This window comes from Petromyzon marinus, chromosome 32, assembly GCF_048934315.1.
Source record: "Petromyzon marinus isolate PM22_M1 ecotype Great Lakes invasive population chromosome 32, UKy_Petmar_22M1.pri1.0, whole genome shotgun sequence".
Lineage (NCBI taxonomy): Eukaryota > Metazoa > Chordata > Hyperoartia > Petromyzontiformes > Petromyzontidae > Petromyzon > Petromyzon marinus.
In genome coordinates, this window is record NC_133698.1 from 7686483 (window position 1) to 7708226 (window position 21744).

A 21744-nucleotide genomic window follows, 5' to 3' on the forward strand; every position below is an offset into this window, starting at 1 on the left:
GATTTCCTGCAGCCTAAAGGTCACGTGTGGCCCAAAGGTCACATGTGGCCCAAAGGTCGTGTGTGGGGCCCAAAGGTCAAGTTTGTGGCCCAAAGGTTTTGTGGGCCATTCTCTAGCACATGGATTTTATTGCAGTGCGAGAGATCTGAATGGATACTTTCTGTCATGATGATGTGACACCGATACCACAATCAGGATTAAAAAAAATGCTTTATGAATATTAACTTGGATTCGCTGTTGTGCAAAACTGCAAAAAACAAACCTCTGCAAACACTTCTGTTCATTGTTTATTTATTACAGTTTTCTACCCATATGAACAAACTCCAAGTTAAACAGTTTAGCACGGGAGCATGTGCTTAGTAAGTGGATGGTGGTGTGTTCAGTGAGCAGGTACGCCGATTCCAACAAGCTGGAGCCTTAGGAGTCGGTGTGGACCCATCCAGCCTGCAGGACTCGATCGCCCAACACAGAAAGTGGCTGCACGACTTCAGAAAAGACAGCAAATCGTATCCTTACAATGGTGGTGATGTTAATTACAATGACGGCGTTATAGCAATGTCAAAATATTCACGCATTTGGGTAGCTTAGCAGAGTGTGCCCTTTTTCAGTGTTTCGGGTTTGCACAGAGCCAACAGTTTCATTGCTGTAGGTTGGCTGGTGATTATAGCAACGCATGCTCTATCATCAGTAGTTATTCCTTACCAGTGTATTATGATAATAATGATAAATGCTACCATTAGTGTTTATCATTTTTTATTAAGAGTGGTGACTACTTGACGGGCAACAGGGAGCAGTGCAGCAAAATCAGTTGTTGTACGGTACTTCTGTTCTCCAACGTACATGTTTCCCCGACTTCACCAACCTGCACTGACAAGAGTGATGTATTGCTCAAGTAAACACGCATGACTCACACGGCTTGGAGAGGCCCTCTTCCAGCAGTGGGTTGAAAAAAAGACTGCACGTGCACACGATTGGTATGACAAATACAACCAGCGACTGATACGCACACGTTGGAGCCAAAGAACAGCCAGATGCCTAAGGATACCTAAGGCAATTACTCTGTAACATAAACTGTGCGAGGGCATTTCACCAGTTGCACGCACACACAGGTAAAATTTATATTATGAAGTGCATTTAAAATTATTTGTGTGAGTTAGTTGGTGGCATGTCAATAAACTGTGTTTCATTGTTGAAGGTTCAATTATTCCTTAATGGATCAGCCCTCTGATTCCTGCCAGTACTACCATGTCCCTGTCCGGTCGGCCGCTCCAGCTGGGCTTGGATGAACACAACAGCATCCACGTCTATCAACAGTGACGGAGGCCCCCTGACGGAGATCGCCAAATTGTGTGCTCCGCGATCCTGGTTCTATGCACTTAGCGGATTTTAGAATGTTTACTTGACTCATCTGAAGCAACAGCTGCAATAGCTTCGAAACTTAAGTCCGAGTGGGTGGTGTGATTTGGTGCGTTTAATAAAAATGAGGTGGCCAGCACAATTGAAAGGCGTTGTTTTAAAGATGAAGCTTGTATCGCGGATTGACCAAGTGGAAGACGCTACTTAATTTTACTGTGATACTTGTTCATCATTTTGGAGGCACAAAATAATGTACGACAGAGGCCACTTGTGAACAGCTTCAGAAGAAATGCATACTTAAGCAGAACTCGGTCTGTCACCGCACAATTTATTTTTTAAAGAAGTGTTTTCTTAAGGAAAAAGCATTCTTCACTGTGACTATGTAACTCATCTCGGTACTTGCTGATAAGCCACTCATTTTTGAAATCACTCTTAAAAAGTGCCTTCAAAATGCAATGAGCTCGTGGGTAATCAATACTCACACGTCATATGTATTTAAACGTGACCAATTTAATTGTACAATGAAGATGTTAACATGGTTACAATTTTAATTCTTGATACAAATACGTAGGGTTTTAAAATAAATAATTATTACTACGTAACAAATGTTACACTTCTTGCATATGAAACTTAAACTGGTTTGATGGACCATATCGTGAACCACTGTCGTCCACGCTGCTTCATTGGAAGAATAGCAAATCGACACGAACTCTCTCCTGAAGCCCTGTCGTGGCTATCAGACCTCCACATCGGCATTTAGCTCCTGAACATCTTGCCATACGCAAGAACAGAATGAGTTTGATCGTATTCAATACAGACATATCATATTACACAGTGTGGTATAGCCTTAACTTTATAAAACATTTTCTAAGCAATAACATAAAAAAGGTAATTGAATGTAATTTGTATTTGATAGGATACACTGCAACACCTGTATATTTTTTGCTTCAATGTATGTAAAGGTGTGTTATTTAAAATCAGTTTAGAACATTGCTTTTTCACAGTTAAGATATATAAATGTCATAATTAAGGTTTTGTAATACTGTACGTGGCATGTTTAGACCCCTGTGCATGCCTGCTTTGTTGAGATTTAACTTTTCTCTTCCGTTGTGAATGTCACATTTACAATTGATACATTCAATGGGAATTGGGAATCACATCTAACCCAACACGTGAGCATTTGTTTGAATGTATTTTAAGTAATCAAATGGTGTTTGTTATTGAGCAAAATCTGAAAGCTTTCTTTCGTGTGATATTCAAATATTTATTTAACTTTGTATGGGTGCTGTTGCATCATTGCTGTACGCTCATCTTGGGTTTTTGTTCCATACGTGTGTTTTAAACAATTAAATACCGCACTTAAAAAACACCCTCTCTTACAAGTTTTACATTTGGTCCATTTGCATCTGATGTAGGTTTAGTGATGACATTTTGAGAGCAAATGAAAGCCTATCAAGAGCTTTGCCAGGATTATGTATCCACATGGGACACAATGATGGGGAGAGGCGGGTTTGTGTGGGGTGTTTTGCGGAAGAGACGAGTGTGGCTGATTTAGTTGCCTTGGTTACTCAAAATATCTGAAGTTATAAAAAATAAACCCCACAAAGTTGGGCCTCTAGTCCTATGTGATATGCCAACAGGGTGGCCAGCACACTGCAGTTATTTGCACATGAATTGTTAGACGTGTGTCTCCGGTCAGCCGTCTAGGACCCCCCCCAGATGGCTGGCGTGGTGGATGTGTGGAGGGGATAATGTGTGGGAGAGGGTGGGGAGCGCGACCACCTCCCCTTTGGCCTAAAGCGACTTATGTTAGAAGCGAAACGGCCACGAACGCAGCCGGGAGTCCACGCGTGGTACCCGAACCAGCCTCATGTGGTTCCAATTCCTCTCGTCCGCCGTGGACACTATGCTGGCGACTTTAGTCGCCATCCTGTACGTGGTAACCCGCAGGGTCAGCGAGGTGAGCGCCCGTGGTGTTTATGTGCGCGCACATTATATGTATATGTCAATGTGCATTTTAGAAGCATACATTAATTGTTCATACCTTGCAGTAATAAGACGAGTGAGTGTCGTTGCTCAAGTCTTGACAATGTTTTTTTTTTCCGAGTTGATATGCACCCGCGTTAGATTTTTTGTTGAATCAATGTTGCTCATTTTAATGGGCAAACGCTTAATTTGAAAACGCACCTTTTAAAACGTGACGAGGGCAGAGTGTTTTCGACGTTCGAGTGGTAACGCGACACGACAAAGCTCTTTGCGAATGGGTCGTTCGCTTTGACAGCGGCTGAACATTCGGCGCGACGCAATGCAACCCGCAACTTGCTTGTTTGCGCTTCCACAGCTGAGCTTTGGTTTCTTCAGCAAGGAGCAGCAGCCCGTCCCGTACCAGCTGCAGTACCCGCTGCCCTGGCAGGTGCTGTCCGTCTCGCAGAGTCGCCGAAGCTCCAGAGCAGAGGTACGGACACCTGTGTGTGTGTCTCCACCCTCTCTCACCGTTGCTTCATCTCGGCCCCTTTCAAGTATTAAGAAGGCGTCAAAGGTTCCCCGTATTGCCTTGATGGACTTGGGGCAAGTGCTGCGAGCGAGTAGTAGCACCTATTTAGGCCGGCACGGCACACGAGGTGGTGAGTGGCCAGCACCACGCCCTGCCGCCTTTGTGTCCCGAGTGGTGATGTTTACACACCGCGTTAGGTACTCATTTGAGGCTGATTCGACGTAGGGGAGGCCCAGGGTCGGTTCCGATAATCGTCAATGGTGTTGCCGAGAGCTGGAATATCCCATCCATCTACTTGCACGCACAGCGGAGGCACACATTTCTCAATGTTGGTGAAATGGAAAAAAACAACTGCTCACTTTCTTACACAATCAATTTACTCAAACTTTCCAAAATAACGATTGAAAAAAGTGGCATTGAGAACTAAAATTTCCATTGAAAAAATTGTAACATTGATAATGTATGAAATTAAGTGGCACGCTTTCACTCTGATGTGTTTTTGGGTCATTGCACGCATTGTTCGGCATGAAGTCCGACGTTTCGCTTCACGTGCTGGGTGCTTTTTAAGTAAATTATTTCAGACTTAGGACATCATGCCAAACAACACGCGGTACAACCCAAAAAAACGAGTTGCTACCTGGCTAGATTTGATCCGGACAGTCTGGGAATTTGTACGTGTTTGGGTGCCAAGAATTGATTTGTACTGAGGTCTGCGACTGGTATTGTGTTGAATCTTATTACAGAATGTGGCAGTGCCCAAGGGCTCATTGAGAAATGTCAGGATTTGGTCAACAGTGGAAAACGTGGCGACCCTACCAAAAACGGATTGGAGAGCTATACAGCACAACCGCGAAAACCGCTGTAGCAACATGGTTTGACATTTTAAATGGAACAGGGGGAGACTCAATGGGTGGAAAGTAGATCTTTATCTGATCATGCGGGGATTGACCGCGGCATTTCTCTGCCTAAAGAGAAATGCAACAATATTCTGAGAAACTCACAACAAATATTAAGAGTTAACACAATAGCTGTATTAATCGTGCATTTGAGCCAGTTTTTTTTCCACTTTAGCCACCCGTGAACGTTCTAAATTTTAATGAGCTCAACATGCCCGAGATCAAGGCACGGCTCATGGGGGGGGAAACGTTTGGAGTCTAAGTTTCAGAATTTCACCTGAACGCCAACCCTTATTAAGCCCATGAGCCAGCTCGTGGTCACAAAAAAGGTTGAGGCTCGTCGTGCTCAGTCAGTTGACTTAATAGAATGAATTATAGCGTGACCTCTTGCGGAGTTTATTCATTAGAAAGTTTCGTGCCCGCATGTCCAAATTACTTTGAGAGAAAGAAAAAAAAACGCACCCGAGAGTGCTTTCCCAACAAGGCAAAGCTTGAAGCAGCGCACCCATTTCCTAATTAAAGTGCGGTGGAAATTTCACATTGACGTGCTGAGGTTTTGTCTACCCAAAGGACGATCGCTGTGGCACTTTTATCGACTCGAAAAGCCAATGGACTGCTCGGTCAGCGTCTGCTTGGGATTGAATCCCCTCCACAGCCAGTTCTATGGTGATCTGACCAACCGTTTTCATGCAATTGATTGCACGTGGTCGCTCACAAATGTATTACCACTGGCAGATTTAACTTTATTCGTGTGGCGGGGACGCTTATTTATCAATGCAGCTCAGTCCTGAGTTTGTCTCATCTCATCCACATTGCAAGTTTGTGCCGCGATCTATAATACTACCACGCGTTTTTCTTTCGTGTTTTCATGCTGTGTTGCGCACACGCGTAAATGCCTTTAAAAGTTTTTGGAATCGACCAATGTGATTCATTTCATCTGGCCGTGTAAATTGAGCCGCTTATAAAACGGTGATCGCTCAGTTTTCCCGAATGTTACTTTTACCGCTGAAAAACTATCAGCATAGGAAGTGTTTATTATACCTCAAAAGCACTCGTAATAACTATTATTATTATTGTGATGTATATATGGGTAGAGTGGGAAATGATGACCCAGTGGCTGGCACATTGTGCTTCAAAAAACCCAGGGACCCCAGTTTGATTCCCAGCCACAGCGAACATCGGTGGCAAGTGTTATCAGATCCCTGTGATTGGTCTGCTATCGGTTGGCACAGCTTTAAACCAGACGTCAATATCAGCAGGACGGGTGAGAAAAAGCGGTGCTGGGTGTGGTGTTGCTCACACCATTCTGTCATGTGCTGTGCTGCTCTTAAATAGGTGCCCCATAACAGCACTTACCATAACAATGTGAACATCTGTACGGACGATCTTTGTTGTGTGTGCGTATGAATGCGTGTCGGCATTCGTACGGGAGCGGTAGTGTCGCGGTTAGCGCGCTACGTTACAAACCCGGTGACCCGAGTTAAACTCCTGCTCACGGCCAACACCAGTGACGATTATCTGAACCGGTCCTTCAGATGAGTACCTGGTGTGGTGTGTAAACATCGCCACTGGGGAGACGAAGGCGGCCGGGCATGGTGCTGGCCACTCACCCCCTCGTGTGCCGTGTCAGCCTTCGTAGGTGCTTGCTAACAGCACTTGTCTCAAAATAATGCTGAGCCTATACGGGGGACATTTGTCTTCTCACGGAGTGATGGTGAGCCCCACCGAGCAAGTGAAACTTTACGTATGAATATTAACCAGCAGAAAGATTATGTTTATTCTTACCGTATTTGCGCTACAAAATGTCTCTTGCCACGTTCGTTTCACATATCACTATATCATTGACTACGGTCACGATCATCATCAGCCATGGTCACTCCACTGCTGAATGAAGGCATCCCCCAAGTCGCTGCCGCCTCTCATGACCCCGTGATGTTACAATCCACCTAGCATCTGCACACGAGCTTATTTCAGTGCCTTGTCATCGGACAACATTTGTTGCTGAATGAAGGATTACAATTTTCCGTAAAAGTAAAATATATATAATTTTCTTTGTATGCACATCTACTTCCAATGTGTGGTTGTTCAAAGTGTACGCTGCCACGTGTGTTCCGTTGTGTTTCTTTTTCAGAAATTATGGAACGTTTACGATGGCTATTGAGTTTTGGTGAGTCATCTACAAGCCACGATTAGCAGAGCCTCAACATTCGAGAACAACAATTCACGATTTCGCAAAAATATATATCATTCACCATTTTAAATATGCTGTATATTCCTGGGTTGACATTAAACAAGATAGTACATTACAGTACTTGCCAATGGTGATGTATAAGATGCATTTTGATAGATACGCAGGATGCAATATTGTTGGCATTATATACACTCGAGTTAAAGTTTTTTTTTTTTCCAGTGGGATGCATCAACAATCGACTCCTTACGCTGTGGAGGTATTAGCAGCCGAAGAAGATTGTTTACTCATGCTAAGCGCGTCCCATCACCATTCTCTGAATTGTGCAGACCTGTCATACCGCAGATGGGGGTTCATCACGCTCACAACATTGGCCAATGGCATTTTAAAGACACGTTACACGAGTTTAAAACGCCAGATGGACACATTGCAATGAATGAAACAAAATAATAACTGTGAATCGGTTTCTTTCGGTGTTTGCGATTACCGATGATTTTAACACAATAAAGTTATAAAGGGGGCCCTACATTAAAAGTTTTAACTGGCTCTTGTACATTACACGAGATGATATTAAACATTTGAACCTATTGCTAGTACAACTGTGCGCGGTATAAAAATAAGAAAAAAATTCTAAACATTTTTTTTCCCTCGATTCGCAACTCCGGTCAGAAAATTTGGCGGGGTGCATCTTCTTGGTTCTTTCGGTAAAGTCACATTACAACAGATCACTGTTATAATTCAGTGGGCTCACGTGACATTGACTTCTCCAAGACGGAGGTTCTCTGCAAGCCATCCGGCTACCATGAGAGATTCGTTCATGAGGCCATCCACATATACAAACACAGAGACAATTTCAACCGAGAAGATGGATTCTGGCTTAGTAACCATTGGAAAGATTTGATAAACCATTTCGGTTCTTAATTGATTGTATTTTACGGTGACCTTCAGACCGCAGTCCATTCGCTGGCATTGCCTCTCACACCACGGTTAATGGTATCGTTTATAACATGTGGTATAATAATAAATAGTATAACATTATAATGTTTAGCATAATTCATAAGGCAATATATAGCATCGTAATTGCATAGTGAATATACAGCAGTGTGGTATATATTTGGGTTCATAGAATAAGACATAGTGTAATGTTACAAGCCTAATATTTTATAGTCTAAAGTATAGGGTAGTGTAAAGTAACGCATTGTATAATTCAAAGGTGGAATTTGTCTATGGATATGATGTTATACCATGTAGTTTAGATTGGAAGGTATAATATTGTACTGTATAGTAGTCCAGTTTATAGCATAGTCATAATGCAACACAGGACACAGCAGCGCTCCTTGGCTGTTTCTCTTCTTTTTCTGTGTGCCCAGCCCCCCCTCCGCTCCGGAGGTGGAGCTGTAACATCCAAATTCATGTTAACTCCGCCCACACAGCTTTAAAGACGCGGCCCTTGCTTAACAGTGTTCACTCAAGCTCTGTCTTCTGGACAGACCTGTTTCTTCACCTGAAGAAGGCCACTTGTGTTGTGGCCGGAACGTCGTGAGAATTTTATTTTATTATGTTTTATTTTTGTTATTTTATTTCCATTCTACGTGACTTTACCGAAAGAACCAAGAAGATGAATCCCTGAAAGCTTTAAATCGAAATTTGGCGGGGTGGTGCGTCAAAATCAGTTCTTGTGATGTTGAGGCAGTCGGAAGACGAACGCGATGAGCAGCTGAACGCGAAGGTTCGCAGTCTGTTGCCCGATAGCAGCACCCAGCCTGATGACGATTGGCTGCTCCGTGTTCCAAAGGGAAATGTTGACTCCTCGTGCCCTCGACTTGGTCGGACGGTTAATCGATTCAACATAACCCAAATCAACGGCTAATATTGACCTTTTTTTTGGCAAGTCTCAGCAAACTGAATAAACCTTCGAATCGTCTCAAACTTGGCGACAGGGTCAATTCAAGTCTGATGAACAGATTTTAATTTTCAAATGTAGATTTTAAACTGTTTCGTGACGACCGGTGTGCTATGCTGCACCACCGGTGTACTGTCAAAACGTCCATTTGTTGACCATACTTGGGACGCAAGAATGTTGTATATATGGGCTCTCTGGATGGAAATGATTCTCAACGGTGTGTATATTTTACATACGATATAGAAAAGCCATATCATACTCAGACCATTATTTCAGCTGGTAATGCCCATTGAGCTAGGCAGCTCCTTCACAAGACTCAGTTTATAAGGACAACCCATATGTTTAGCCAAGCTTGTGTTTCATGGGAAATGTGCATCCTTTTTACCCTTCGGAAGCAATATTATATTCCAGTGTAACTCTGTTTAGAAAAATACCTTATTGTAACATTTAGAAATACTAATTTTATCACTCAGAATGTGGTTGAAATATATCTATTACATAAAAGCAATGTTTGTAATGCAAATAATTAATGATAATATGTTGCTGTCTATTTAAAACGTCTCGATTTTAAAACGTCACTTTTAAGTAAGACCATGTGGAATATTTAATACAAAGGGACTCTATATTCTTGGTATTATTTTCACCTGAATGCTTAAGTAGTTGTGTCTGCTGTAGTTAACGCATATGTACTTGTAAGTTCGTCGTGGTATTTATATGTACTGTAAGTTTATAAGCCGTCGAACAGTGTGTAAGCAGAGTGATACACAATACTTTGTGATGATCCCAGACCGTTGGAGGCAATATTGGAGAGGTGTGGCCTTTAAACCCCGTGGCATGTGTGTCACAGTGGCATACGTGTTTTAGTAATGCGACGCTAATATCTTTCTGTCAAACAAATGATTTGGTGATGCTGCGTTGCCAGCGCACGGGGCAATGGTGAGACCACAGAGAGGACAGGTCGACTTTCATTCGAACTTTTTCTTCTTCGTGCTGTACGGCTGACGTAGATGCAGAGCAACGACTACAATTTCACATTCAGGTGGTCAAGCCAGACAACCGCGACATGAGTAGCGGGAGTGTCATTGCTGTGATGTTTCCTTCGTGTTTTATGGATCGGGCATCTCGTCGTGATGTTGCACGGATCTGTTCTCTGATAACCACAGTCGCACACTGGAGCGTTTTTTTTGAGTTTCCATTTGGCGTTTTAGTAATGTGACCCTAAGGTATTTATATTGAACATGATTTGGTGATGCTGCGTTGGCAGCGGTGCAGTGGTGAGACCAGAAAGGGAACAGGGGTTCGACTGGCATTCAAATTGAACACCGTTGCAGCTATATTCTTAGCTCTTTCGGTAAAGTCACGTTGAAGGGAAACAATAAAATATATTTATATGTTATATCTATTTTATTATTTTATTGTTTCCCTTCAACGTAACTTTACCGAAAGAGCTAAGAATATGAATTACTGCAGTCACGAAAGCTTTAAACCGTTGCAGCCGTTTGGCCGAGATGAACCTTCACTTAAAAAACATAACTCTATCATTGAGTGCTGGACAAACCTTACCCGTTTTTAGTTTAATTTGATTTATTTTAGCTCTATATATGTGTATCCCACGTTTTTAATTCTCAGATTTCTCCACATCAGAAATGAAGGGTAGGTAAACGTATCAGAAAACACTTTAAAAAAATGTAATTGTCATCAGGTCCCATGGTGTAAAGAGCAGTTACCAATAACCAACTCTTATTATCCATAAGAGGTATTTTTGGGTTAGATAGCACAAATATAAATGTGTCGTTAAACCCGCCACCATCCGATAGCCAATTAGTAAGGTTTGTCACGTAAACAAAACATGCCAATGAGTTACTGGTTCAGCACACCGTTGAGTTGGAGAGTAAACCCACATTGAATTACAACTAGCATCATCAGGCAGACAGCCAGATTTGTGGAGACGTCTATCCTCTTTCCTTCTTAATAGATGGATAAATGTGATGGCATCACTTGTGAGCCAATCAGGTGCGAAGGCCAGAGGTGGCCTCAATATTAATGTGATATGAAGAAGGGGCATTGTGTAAAACATTGCCTATTTTTTGTTATTGTGTATATATAGTTTGCCTTTTCAGGCTAGTGGTTTTGATCAATGTGTTGGCGTCATATATTGCAGTGTTTGTATGGTAGAGGTGTAATGATCCATTAGATTAATCAATATCAGTTATAAGGCTCATGTAGTGCATCACATGTTTAAGAACTGATGTATTTCAATCTTTATATGTTGTTATATGTACCGGCTTTATGTGATCTATTAAATTAAATCGGGACCCTGAATCGTGGCAATGCATTATGAGGGAGTGGGGCGGAGAGGCAATCATGTTATACCGTCATGTGTGTAGGTTTGCGTTCTTGATTTACTATACAGCATTCTCTTATCCAGTGTTGGGTTCTAAATTGCATTTATTGAACGTGTGATTTAAGCATATGGTTATATGTGAAAATAAATGTCCTTTTAAAAATAAATGTTTCTTGTAATACTCGGGGTAAAGCAAAGTCAATTCTAAACATTCTTTATTGTGATACTTGGAGTAAAACCATGCAAATTTGATTACTTTTACAAAGCACGCAGCATTTGGAATTATATGGTTGCATAACTAAAGACATTTCTCCCTGATTGTATAAAAAAAACATTCTAAACTCCCTCTTATAATGTGAAACGCATAAAAAAAAACAAGGCTATCATTAACGAGATATATAAAAGCACCTACTAAAACCACGTTGATTTTGCAATTAATGATGAGCAGCAAAGTAATGGACATGGACAGATATTTACTTTGCTGAGTATTCACCGAATATATATTGCAACGTTTATTCTGGAATTAACAATGTAACATAAAATAATAATTCGCAGAGAATGACTTTTGAAAAACAAAATCAACAAACCTACTTCACATTCCCACCTGCCAGAATAAGTGACAGTTGTATGTGCTGGAAACACTACTACTACCATCATGATGGACAATTATACAATTTCTTCAGCCTGGCTCTTTGCAGTTATGCATGTGTAGAACCCGAGTTAATATGGGCAAACACTAAAATCGTTTGCAATAAATAGGCAATATAATTTCTGTGGGACTCTACTGGCACTGATACTGGTTGTTTATAACCCCTGGCAGTAATATCACTGGGCAGTTCAGAGCCTAATAAATCGAGCGTCTTGGCACGGGGAGTTAATTCCTGCTCCTCTACAAAACTATCGGTTTCATCCTTCTTGACACAACAAGACATCGTTTTTAACACTTTATCGCATTACCTTATCTGCCGAAGGCTGTGGTTGCTTCGCTAGGCTCCGACTTCGCAAGCTACTGCCAGGTAAGTAAAAATTAAGAGCTTGCGTTGGGGTCCAACGCATCTCTCCTACGGTCGCGCGCCTTTGAGATTGCGATGGAAGGGTATTCCGTCGTACACGGTGGCTCTCGGCGGTTACATGAGAACGGCGACCGCGAAAGCGAGAGGGAGCAGCAGGGCTGCAGCCTGGTAGGCTGGCTTGGAAGCCGCCGAGTTCTGACCTTCGGATTGGCTCGGCTTTTCCTCTGTCGGACACAACAATGATCAGTTAGTTCTGCCGTTCAACATGTCAACAATCAATCATTCATTATTCATCAATTACCCGAGTTAAAGCCAACTAAGATTCAGTGCTCATTGTTTTTCTCAATGGAGATTGGATCTAATGGTAGATACTTGGAAGACCTTTTCTAGTTGGGGCGTAGGAAAGTTTTCTGTTTTGTAAATTCGGTTAAAGGCGCGCCATGGATTACACCTGTGAATGGTGTTGCAGGGTGTTTATTGTAAGCTTTAACAGCAGGCAGCGTATTCTAGTATTGACTTGCTGTTGACTTGTTGCTAACTGTGTTAGCTTATTATGGATGATTATACGGTACTAAACAATGTCCTACCCATTCTCCCAAACAAAAAAAAAACACGATTCATAATCCGGTTTCCAGTTAAAACTGTTTTCCAAAAATCTGCATAATTTTGTAATTTTGCTTTAATCCGGGGTTAATTTCAGCTGGAGTTCTCCCGGCTGAGCTCTAGAAATTATTTCTCCGTCCATTTCACGGCCCTCTCGGGGGAGATCGGGCGGGGGTTGTGGTGGGTGGTATCCAGGGGGTTGGGAGCCCCCTGGAAAACAAATGAAGCGATTGGTGCCCGTCTATAATCCAACTTCACCATCAGATCACGTCACGTGGAAATTTCAGATTCTTTCTAAAATTTTGCGTTCGCTTTTCGATTTACAGGAGCTTAAAAATTAATAGCGGAAGAACATTTAGATATCACTTTTACATTTCAATTAGCCGAAGAACCACGGCACAGTTGAACAATTTATAAAGCACTGCAGTTAACTGTGCTACCAATCAGGACTGATAAATAAACATAACGAGAAGCAATTCACTTTTGTCAGTACTGCATACCTGTCAACCCATACGGTTTACCTGTATTATTGTTTAGGGAATTTTTAGTTTTCAGGTCCATACGGTGTACAGCAGTTTCAATACGGGCAAACATTTGTTTTTGCCGATATGTTTGTGTTTATCCTTTGTGCTGTGACTTTGTAGGATGCATTTTGAGATTTATGAGGGCACGGGGTGACCCAATGAGATCTGAATTGGTCTGTAAAAAGGTTGGCACTGATAAAAGGGCTCACAGGTACGGTACTGTATGTAGGTCCTTTAAAATTGTAAACTCAAGGTTTGCTTCGACTATTTAATAACTCTTGAGGAACAGACGCACTCTATAGGAGGCAGTCGAAGTGGACATTCACATTCTTCAACGTGACTTTACCGAAAGAGCTAAGAATATGAATTACTGCAGTCTCGAAAGCTTTAAATCAAAATTTGGACATTCACAGTTGGGAGAAACCGGTGCCATTTCGAGGTCACTCTATCGTTGCTCTGTCACGCCGCGTTTATTCGAAACACCCTTACCTTTTCTTTCAAGCGGCCCAAGAGTCATAATCTTTGTGTCCTTTTCCGAATCGGGAACTGCATTCCTCAGCGAGCACCTCTGCATCGACAAAAACAACAACAACCAGTTACTCGGCCAGAACCACACGCGCTTTTATCTTGTATCAAAGCGGCGGAGACGACGATGGCGCCGTCGTTAGAGGCTTGAGAGACGTGGCGGTGGGCACCACGGGGTGTGGTGGTGGTGGTGCTGTTTTTGTACCTTGGTGCACACTGTGGACTGAGAATCACAGACGGCCACCCTGCAGTGGAGGTGGACTTGGTTGTAGTTGCCGACGAACTTGAAGACCTTCATGGAGAGCTTGGAAAACTGCGACACCCCGTTCTCAATTATCTTCACGGAGGCATCCTGCGTAGCCGGGCAGCTGTTTGTGTGCAGGGAGGTGGAGGGTTGGTCGGGAAATATGTTAGCCTACGTATTGAAGCAAACAAACAAAAACATCATCGTTCTGTACATACAGTGCTGAGAAAACCCATCTGTACAACGGGGCGGGCAGTAGTTAGTGCGCCGCACGATGAACCCATTAAAATAAGTTCACTTCCCAATCATGGTTGACGTCTGTGGCGGGTGACATCCGAGCCAAGCCCATGGATCCTCACTTCCCCCACCCACGATCGGCGTGGCGATGCGCAGTCAAGCAAACACCGTCAAACCCGACGCGGTGCGTGCAAACTCTCCTCTAGCAGTGGCTTGGGAGAGGGCGGCACCATTATCGCCATATATACCCGGCTTCGCCCGGGACTTGGATTCACCACGCCCGGCCGCCTTTGTCTCCCCAGTGGCGATGTTCACACACCACACCAGTTACTCGTTTGAGGCTGAGTCGACCGAGGGGAGGCCCAGGACCGGTTCAAATAATCGTCACCATTGGTGGCCGTGATCGGGAATCGAACTCGGGTCGCCGGGTTCGTAGCGCAGCGCGCTAATCACTACACAACCCCTCCCCCCACACACACACACGCGCGCATCCATAGGTACACATACACGCGCTTGCTGCAGACACACACACAACTTTCAGGGTGCGTACGGCAGTAAACGACTGAAATAATAAAGCAATGCTGCGCGAAGAACGCCTTAGACCCGCAACACATTTGTATGGCACTTAACCCGCGATCAGCAGGCACACTCCGTTTCGCTTCCGCATACGGGTCACATGACAGATGTGACATCACAGCTCACTTGCCGTACAAAATAAATGCATTATTGCGCCGACCCCCCCTCCCCCCCAAAAAATACAAAAGTCAATTTTTATAATTGTTGCATGGTGTACAGTCTAGAAAGTACCCACATGGCAAATTTCAAGTTTGTTGCATGTCGGGAAGTACGCTAAACATTTTGAACAGACACACATAATCACAAATTTCCCTTTTATATATAGATTCTTTTCACGATTCCTTTGCGGTCGGCGCATTTCACTGCGGGCCCAGTGCGACCGAACGAGTCGTCCCCGGCAGTGCATGGTTGTGACCTGTTAGTGACGAAGATGAACTGCACTTGGTGGTTGGGGTCGGCAGTCGGGGTGGCCCAGCAGTCGCGGATCTGCTGCTTGAAGCGCGCGGGGTCGCCGCCGGTCAACGTGATGCCCACGTAGAGGATCTCGTCGGTGCCAAGGCTCACGGTCGACTCGTGCACGCTTGTGAACGCGTCGCTCTTGTACAGGCGCATCTGCAGAAGGAACTTCCCCGGTTGCGTCGGAATCGTGATTTCCGTGTTGCTGGAACCGATGAAGAGACGAAGGTTATTTCGTTTTGACGGAGTAACGAACAGCCGCCCGTCATGTTGTCGGTTCACACGTCTCCTTGGGTTCAATTTGTGACCGCGTAAACCAGCGTTTGCTAAACCGCGACATCCCTGCTTTGCATGCTACGCATGCCAGATGACTGATGAACGATCATTGATTTGAATCAATCTCATGCAACAAACATGTAGACACAAAAGCAGCTGCAGTTCGTCACGAGGTAACGGTGACTCCTCCGCAGCACTTGTGCCAGCCGAGGTGCACTTAGAGGCCATGTGTAATGTTGAGACTCGCTGGCAGGAGGCCATGGGACAGACCCAGGTGTTATGGGTTAACCAACTGAGATGACTGGCAGATGAACCACCTGCATTCCCCACTGTGTCAATTCTCTATGTTTTAGTCACTCGAGTGACCGCTCAAATGCACACACTTGCACGCACACACAAACAAGTTCTCGCTCTCATTTTGAATCTGCACTCTTCACATTACGTCAGACGTGTTTAGCAATTAGCAGTCGTGTGCAACTTGCAACAGCTTAATGAATATCAAATTGAAAATGAATGGTTATGTATTTTGTGTGCATTCGTTGATTACCGAGCTGAGACTATGTAGATTATTTTTCTGCGATAAATGCCCAAATGATGCTATCATTTGTGGCCAGGTTGCTTCTGAGAAATAAGTTAATATATCAGTGGGATTTGGCTGGTAGGATGGGCAGGGGCGGAGCCAGGATTTTTAGCCCGGGGTGACATTCAACAAATTTTTATTTCAAGAATGATTAGAGAGTCAGGCTGTTGAACTAGACGCCATCGGTTGGCGACACACTCTGACAATGCAGTTGCACGGAGTCCACCAGACCGTGTGTCGTACACTTATACGCAGAATGTCACCCCTGTCACCCCCCCTGGCTCCGCCCCTGAGGATGGGGATGGTTTAGTTGTATTTGTATGCGTTTGGGTGATTTGTTTACGTCTCTTGTACTTTGCACTATCATGTTTTTGTATTGTTTAGTGTATCATTGTTCCGGTAAAGTCACGTCGGTAGAAAACATAATAGATCACGACGTTTCGATCGCAGCAACAAGCGACCGTCTTCAGGTGAAGACGGTTTTTGCAATCGAAACATCGTGATCTATTATTTTTTCTACCTACTTGGCGACTTTACCGAAAGAACCAAAGAGTATGGATTCCTGCAGTCACGAAAGCTTCAAATCAAGATTGTAACATTCTTACCCGCCTCTACTGGACATCTGTGAAAAAATTGCTTTATAGCTCAATGGGTTCCTCCAGTATGGAAATATATTATGATTCTGAAATATTCTATCAACTCGCTACACTTGTGAACCCTTTTGAATCACTGGTGGCTGAAACCAAGATTTCAACCCAGCATCTCGTCAGTGGCAGCTCAGTGCTCTTGACTCCTGAACCACGAACCACGTGCCCCCCTCCTCCAAAAGTGGCATTGGCCAATCCCAGGGCAACTCACTTGACAGTTGGCAGCACGGGCGTAGACGAGGCGTTGTTTTCGATGGGGTACGCGCATCCAAACACTATGGTGATCTTCTTCTGTTGCGTAATCGCGGGGTGAGTACTTGGATCCACGACTCCTCTGACGGCGTTCGTGTAGATTATGTGGGTTGCGTTCGTCTGCAGGGGTGAAACGCCGAACAGTCACCGTCAGTTGTTGGAGGGCGGCGGAGGCGGCGGAGAGTAGGGCACCCACTTTCACTGCTCAGCACCACAGAGCAATGCATTATTCTAATTCACATTCATAAGAAGACAAATAAAGATCCCCCGTATAGCCTTAGCAGACTGTTGGGGCGAGTGCTGTTAGCGACCACCGATGAAGGCCGACTCGGTACATTAAGGGGGTGGGGGTTGCCAGCACCATGCCCGGCCGCCTTTGTCACCCAAGTGCTGTTGACCTAGGGGAGGCCCAGGACCGGTTCAGATATTATTTACCAATGCTGGCTGTGAGCAGGAATCGAACTCGGGTTGATGGGTTCGTAGCGCAGTGCGCGAACCACCGCACTACCGCTCCTCACTCGTTGATAATGCACAACATTGGTAAACGGATTTTTACAGCCAGTATCGGCATCACCATCTCAAAGCATTCCCACCCCAAAACTAACAGATGACTTTGAGACGTATTATTAAACCAGGGGGGGATGGATGAATGAGTTTGGAATGATGTGAATAATTGTGACCACTTACGATCCTACAGTTTACACCTGTGTATCTGATTGGCCCGCTACTTTAGTTCACAACAAAGTCCGGTCCTATCAGTTTTAAAAAGTACCTGATCCTGTTAAAGTCCCCTTGACTTCACAGGTCTACGTATTTTAATGCTTTATTAGAATGATTTCAATTCGGGCAGTATATGACAGCGTGCATACTCATACTGTTTTTTACAGTGGTATAAATGCTCCTGTTTAACTGCCACATATATTCACGAACAGCCCCGATTGTCAGTCCATTTCTGGACGAGGGCCTCGCTGCGACGTATGGGTCATTGGGCGCAAGTTGACCAAACTTTACCACGCTGGTCAGTGCGGGTTGGTGATGGCGGGAAGCATAGACATGGGGGCCCAGCAACAGTACAGGAATGGATTTAGCATCACTGCCCTCTCTGCAGAGCCCAACGGTACGAGCTGATAAAACAAATGCAAAGCATTGCTGAGTAAACAAATGGATGGGTGGGCGGTCATAGCAAGACCGCCTTGTTCATAATGAGTTTGTTTGTGATGCTGCATTATTGGCTTGTGGTGCACAAGCACCAATAACAAAAAGGGTCAGCAACAACTCGTCAGTAGCACGGCCCTAAAAGGAAAACATTTGTAACAAGCAACGTTACTGGCGACGGCCCTCCTTCATAGCAGAGAGATCATCATCTCCAGGAAGGTCCATTGCCCAAAATGTCGTCTATTTAAACGTAAACTATTTTTGAGCTGTGATACTGAGGAATGTGTTGAGGTTATTGGTGTTAATGTACGAGTGGACGGGATGGGCGGGCAGGCGGACGAGTGGGGGCGGATGGGCGGGCCGGAGGTTGAACGGTAAGTCACAATACCATCACTTGACTGCCACAGTGGTCGCTGGTGCTGATGATTGTGGAGAAGGACACTTGGCCTCCCGTGTCGTTGCCTCGGCAGGCGGGGCTGTTGAGGTGCAGGAACTGCACTGTGAACCCCTTGTGGAACAGCTGGCAGCTGGACAGGGCAATGTTCATCTCGGTAGCTTCACAGCTCAGCGTGTAGTCCACAGACTGGCCTGTGGACGATGGGTGTGCGCAGGACGCACCACGAGGTTTCATTGGGGGATTCGCAGAGTTTTGGCGACTTCCGATTTTTTGGTGCACAGAATCTGAGTATCCCTTTCACCATAATTTTTATTATTAGTAATATACTAATATTGTTATGTTATTCGGCCCGGTCAGACACTGTTTTTTTTAGCACAACTGTCAATTGCAAGATTGTGATTTACAAAGAAAATACATTTTTTCAAAATCTGATTCATGCGGTCAACATAGCGGCCACTTTTGGCTGCAGAGGTAGCAAACACTCATTAAATAAACGGCATGCGATGCCATGTACTGCGAGCTTAAGAATCGATATTTATCAATGAAATTATGCATTGCCATTAGACCTCTATCCATCAAAATAAAAGACAAATAATATTCAGAGCTATCCATAACTCGAGATAATAGGATCAGTTCTTGAACAAATACCAATCTAAAATCATGTTTATATTTGTATAGGTACAAAGCAGATTCAGTTCTTCCTTGCAAACCACAAATTATGCTTAAACCTCGCTCTGCACTGCTTGCAAATAAAACAATGAAAATGAGAGTTCAAGTGAGCGTTGAGGTGGTCTGCAACTCCCGTTTACAGCTCTGAGTTAGTGGTGTAAATTCTGCATTCCTATGGTGTGGTTGAGACTATACTGTATATATTACAGCCACTGTTGAATTCCACAAACTGGTATTTATCGGCCCTAGAGGATAGCGTGTTAGGTCACGCCCAATCAGGATTTGAACTCAAAACCTTCGCTGAGCCATCAGGCTGAATTATATAACAGAGCAGAAGAAATTACGTTGAGTGTTTTTTTTGGTAAAATGTGCCGGGTTTGTGCACAGCCGTGTGCGTACCTTGCGGACTCTCATCGCAGTAACATCCGTAAATCCCACTGTTGGAGCCGCACCACTCTCGTTCACCGCAGGAGATGGCGCTGCATGGGTCAGAGGCGGCTGGAGAAGAAACAACCAAGTGGAAGGATACGTTGACTTGCAAACAGGGCTCATGGAGTGGCTCACCAAGCCGTGGCCCACTGGCATGGCTCGCCGAGACATGAAGAGATAAATATTCGCGAGATGAGAGAGAGAGAGATAAACAAGAGAGAGCTGTAGACAAGAGAGACAGTGCCGTGGACACATCCGCGACGTCATTGGTCACAACACCTGTACACGTGACACACAACATCCGATTGTTTGCCTGCCCGAGAATAATATAATCTAAACTAAACTTTTATATTCTTGTGTCTTTCAGTAAAGTCACGTAGGTAGGTTCGAATAAAATAATCTATCTACGTGACTTTACCGAAAGACACAAAAATATGAATTCCTGCAGTCACGAAGGCTTTAAGTCAAGATTTAAACTTTTATGTTACCAGTTAGGGCCACTGAGCTATATAGATCTTTATCATTAGAGAACTGGCCACGAATGATTGCTCAATATGGTTTATCATGTGGAAATTTATATCAAATACTACAAACACATGCTTCTACACGTGGAGGAAAAAACCGGAGGACCCGGAGAAAAATCCACACGACCACGGGGAGAACATACAAACTCCAAATATACAGGTGTCAGGGTCTGGATCAAACCCACGTGCTCCTGTATACCAGGTTAGGTAGTTAAAATCTCACTACCGTAGCGCCCAACTACTGCATGTATTTTCGCGTGAAATACCATTTTAAATTTGTTTACATAGTTGCAGAGCACAGTGCCCAAAGGGCCAAAATGTTAAAGTGCCAGCAACAAACAGCACTATCAAAGTTATAATAGAAAAGAAGGGTTAACACATTTCTTGGATTGAGCAACATTAGAAGAGGTATGTTAAAAGAGACGATGGGAGTACATTTCAAAGTGAAGCAGTGCAAGCGAAGAAGCAGAAAGAGAAGTGTTTCAGCCAGCAATGCAGTGGTGGTTGAACATTGTGGATACATGAGGGAAAGTGGAAATGTAAGCAAGCCCCCCATATCTGTAGGCATATTTAATGAAGCTCTACCGCCAGCACAACCTAAATTTTTACGTGTCCTGCCGGACGATGGAATGGAGTCCTGTAGTAGGCCATGGGGTGCCGCACTTACGGCATCCGCTCGGGCCTCTCCAGTCGACGAGCGGCACGCCAGCCAGGCCACAGGCCTGTGCGTAGGCCTCGAGGGCGCGGCACAGCTGCACCTTGGTTGCCTCGTAGCTGCACAGATCGTAGACGCAGGACTCCAGGTAGAGCGCAGGGTCCACGAACCAGTGGCAGCTCCGGAATGGACCTTCGGGATCGGACAGCACACCGCAGTGTCCCCGCATCTCCTCCTCGTTGCACCTGCCCGGCTCCACATGGTCCACGATGTCCTCGCAGCTGCGTGCGGGGGGAATTGTGGAGTGACCGAATGGGTCCAGTTTAGATACACGCACACAACATACTTTGTTTTTTTACCACCAGGTCAGGCCCACTGAGCTATATAGCTTTTCTTTCAGAAGCGACCTGGCCACAAATGATAGCTTAACAGAGTGGCTCATCACGTGGACATTTATTGTAGCCAAATGCTCTAATCGCATGTTTCCTAATGTGGAGGGAAAAACCGGAGAGCCCGAAGAAAAATGCACGCGACCCCGGTGGAGAACATGTAAACTGCAAATATTCAGGCGTCAGGGTCGGGATCGAACCCACCTCTTCCTGGACACCAGGCAAGGTAGTTAACGTCTCACCACCATAGCACCCCAAGGGACACACACACACAGACCATATAGAATATATAAATAAACTGCAGCTATTATTCAGTCGACAAAGAGAAAAGGGCCTTCCCACACCCTGTTGTTTGTTTTTTTACCATGCTTCACCACATCGGTGAAGGCGAGGAGAGTGCAGGGCAGAATTG

General features: G+C 44.4%; 2 protein-coding genes across 4 annotated transcripts in view; one reads left to right on the top strand and one right to left on the bottom strand.

Moving 5' to 3' along the window:
* Nucleotides 1-2725, top strand: part of CEP164 (centrosomal protein 164) — a 30399-nt gene extending 27674 nt beyond the window's left edge. For 2 of the 3 annotated variants that reach the window (XM_032964537.2, XM_032964540.2), the window contains 2 exons: nucleotides 384-506; nucleotides 1221-2725. In XM_032964537.2, the coding sequence (XP_032820428.1) occupies nucleotides 384-506; nucleotides 1221-1317 (220 nt within the window). In that variant the 3' untranslated portion in view covers nucleotides 1318-2725. The remainder of the gene's footprint in view (nucleotides 1-383; nucleotides 507-1220) is intronic. The other variant, XM_032964539.2, reaches the window with a different exon arrangement.
* Nucleotides 2726-11379: 8654 nt separating this feature from the next.
* Nucleotides 11380-21744, bottom strand: part of TECTA (tectorin alpha) — a 42112-nt gene continuing 31747 nt past the window's right edge. Inside the window, exons 20-27 of the mRNA XM_032964541.2 lie at nucleotides 20956-21224; nucleotides 19735-19833; nucleotides 18658-18857; nucleotides 17074-17234; nucleotides 15319-15564; nucleotides 14052-14214; nucleotides 13811-13889; nucleotides 11380-12418 (exon numbers count right to left, since the gene is read on the bottom strand). Coding sequence (XP_032820432.1) covers nucleotides 12309-12418; nucleotides 13811-13889; nucleotides 14052-14214; nucleotides 15319-15564; nucleotides 17074-17234; nucleotides 18658-18857; nucleotides 19735-19833; nucleotides 20956-21224 — 1327 coding nt within the window. The 3' untranslated portion in view covers nucleotides 11380-12308. The remainder of the gene's footprint in view (nucleotides 12419-13810; nucleotides 13890-14051; nucleotides 14215-15318; nucleotides 15565-17073; nucleotides 17235-18657; nucleotides 18858-19734; nucleotides 19834-20955; nucleotides 21225-21744) is intronic.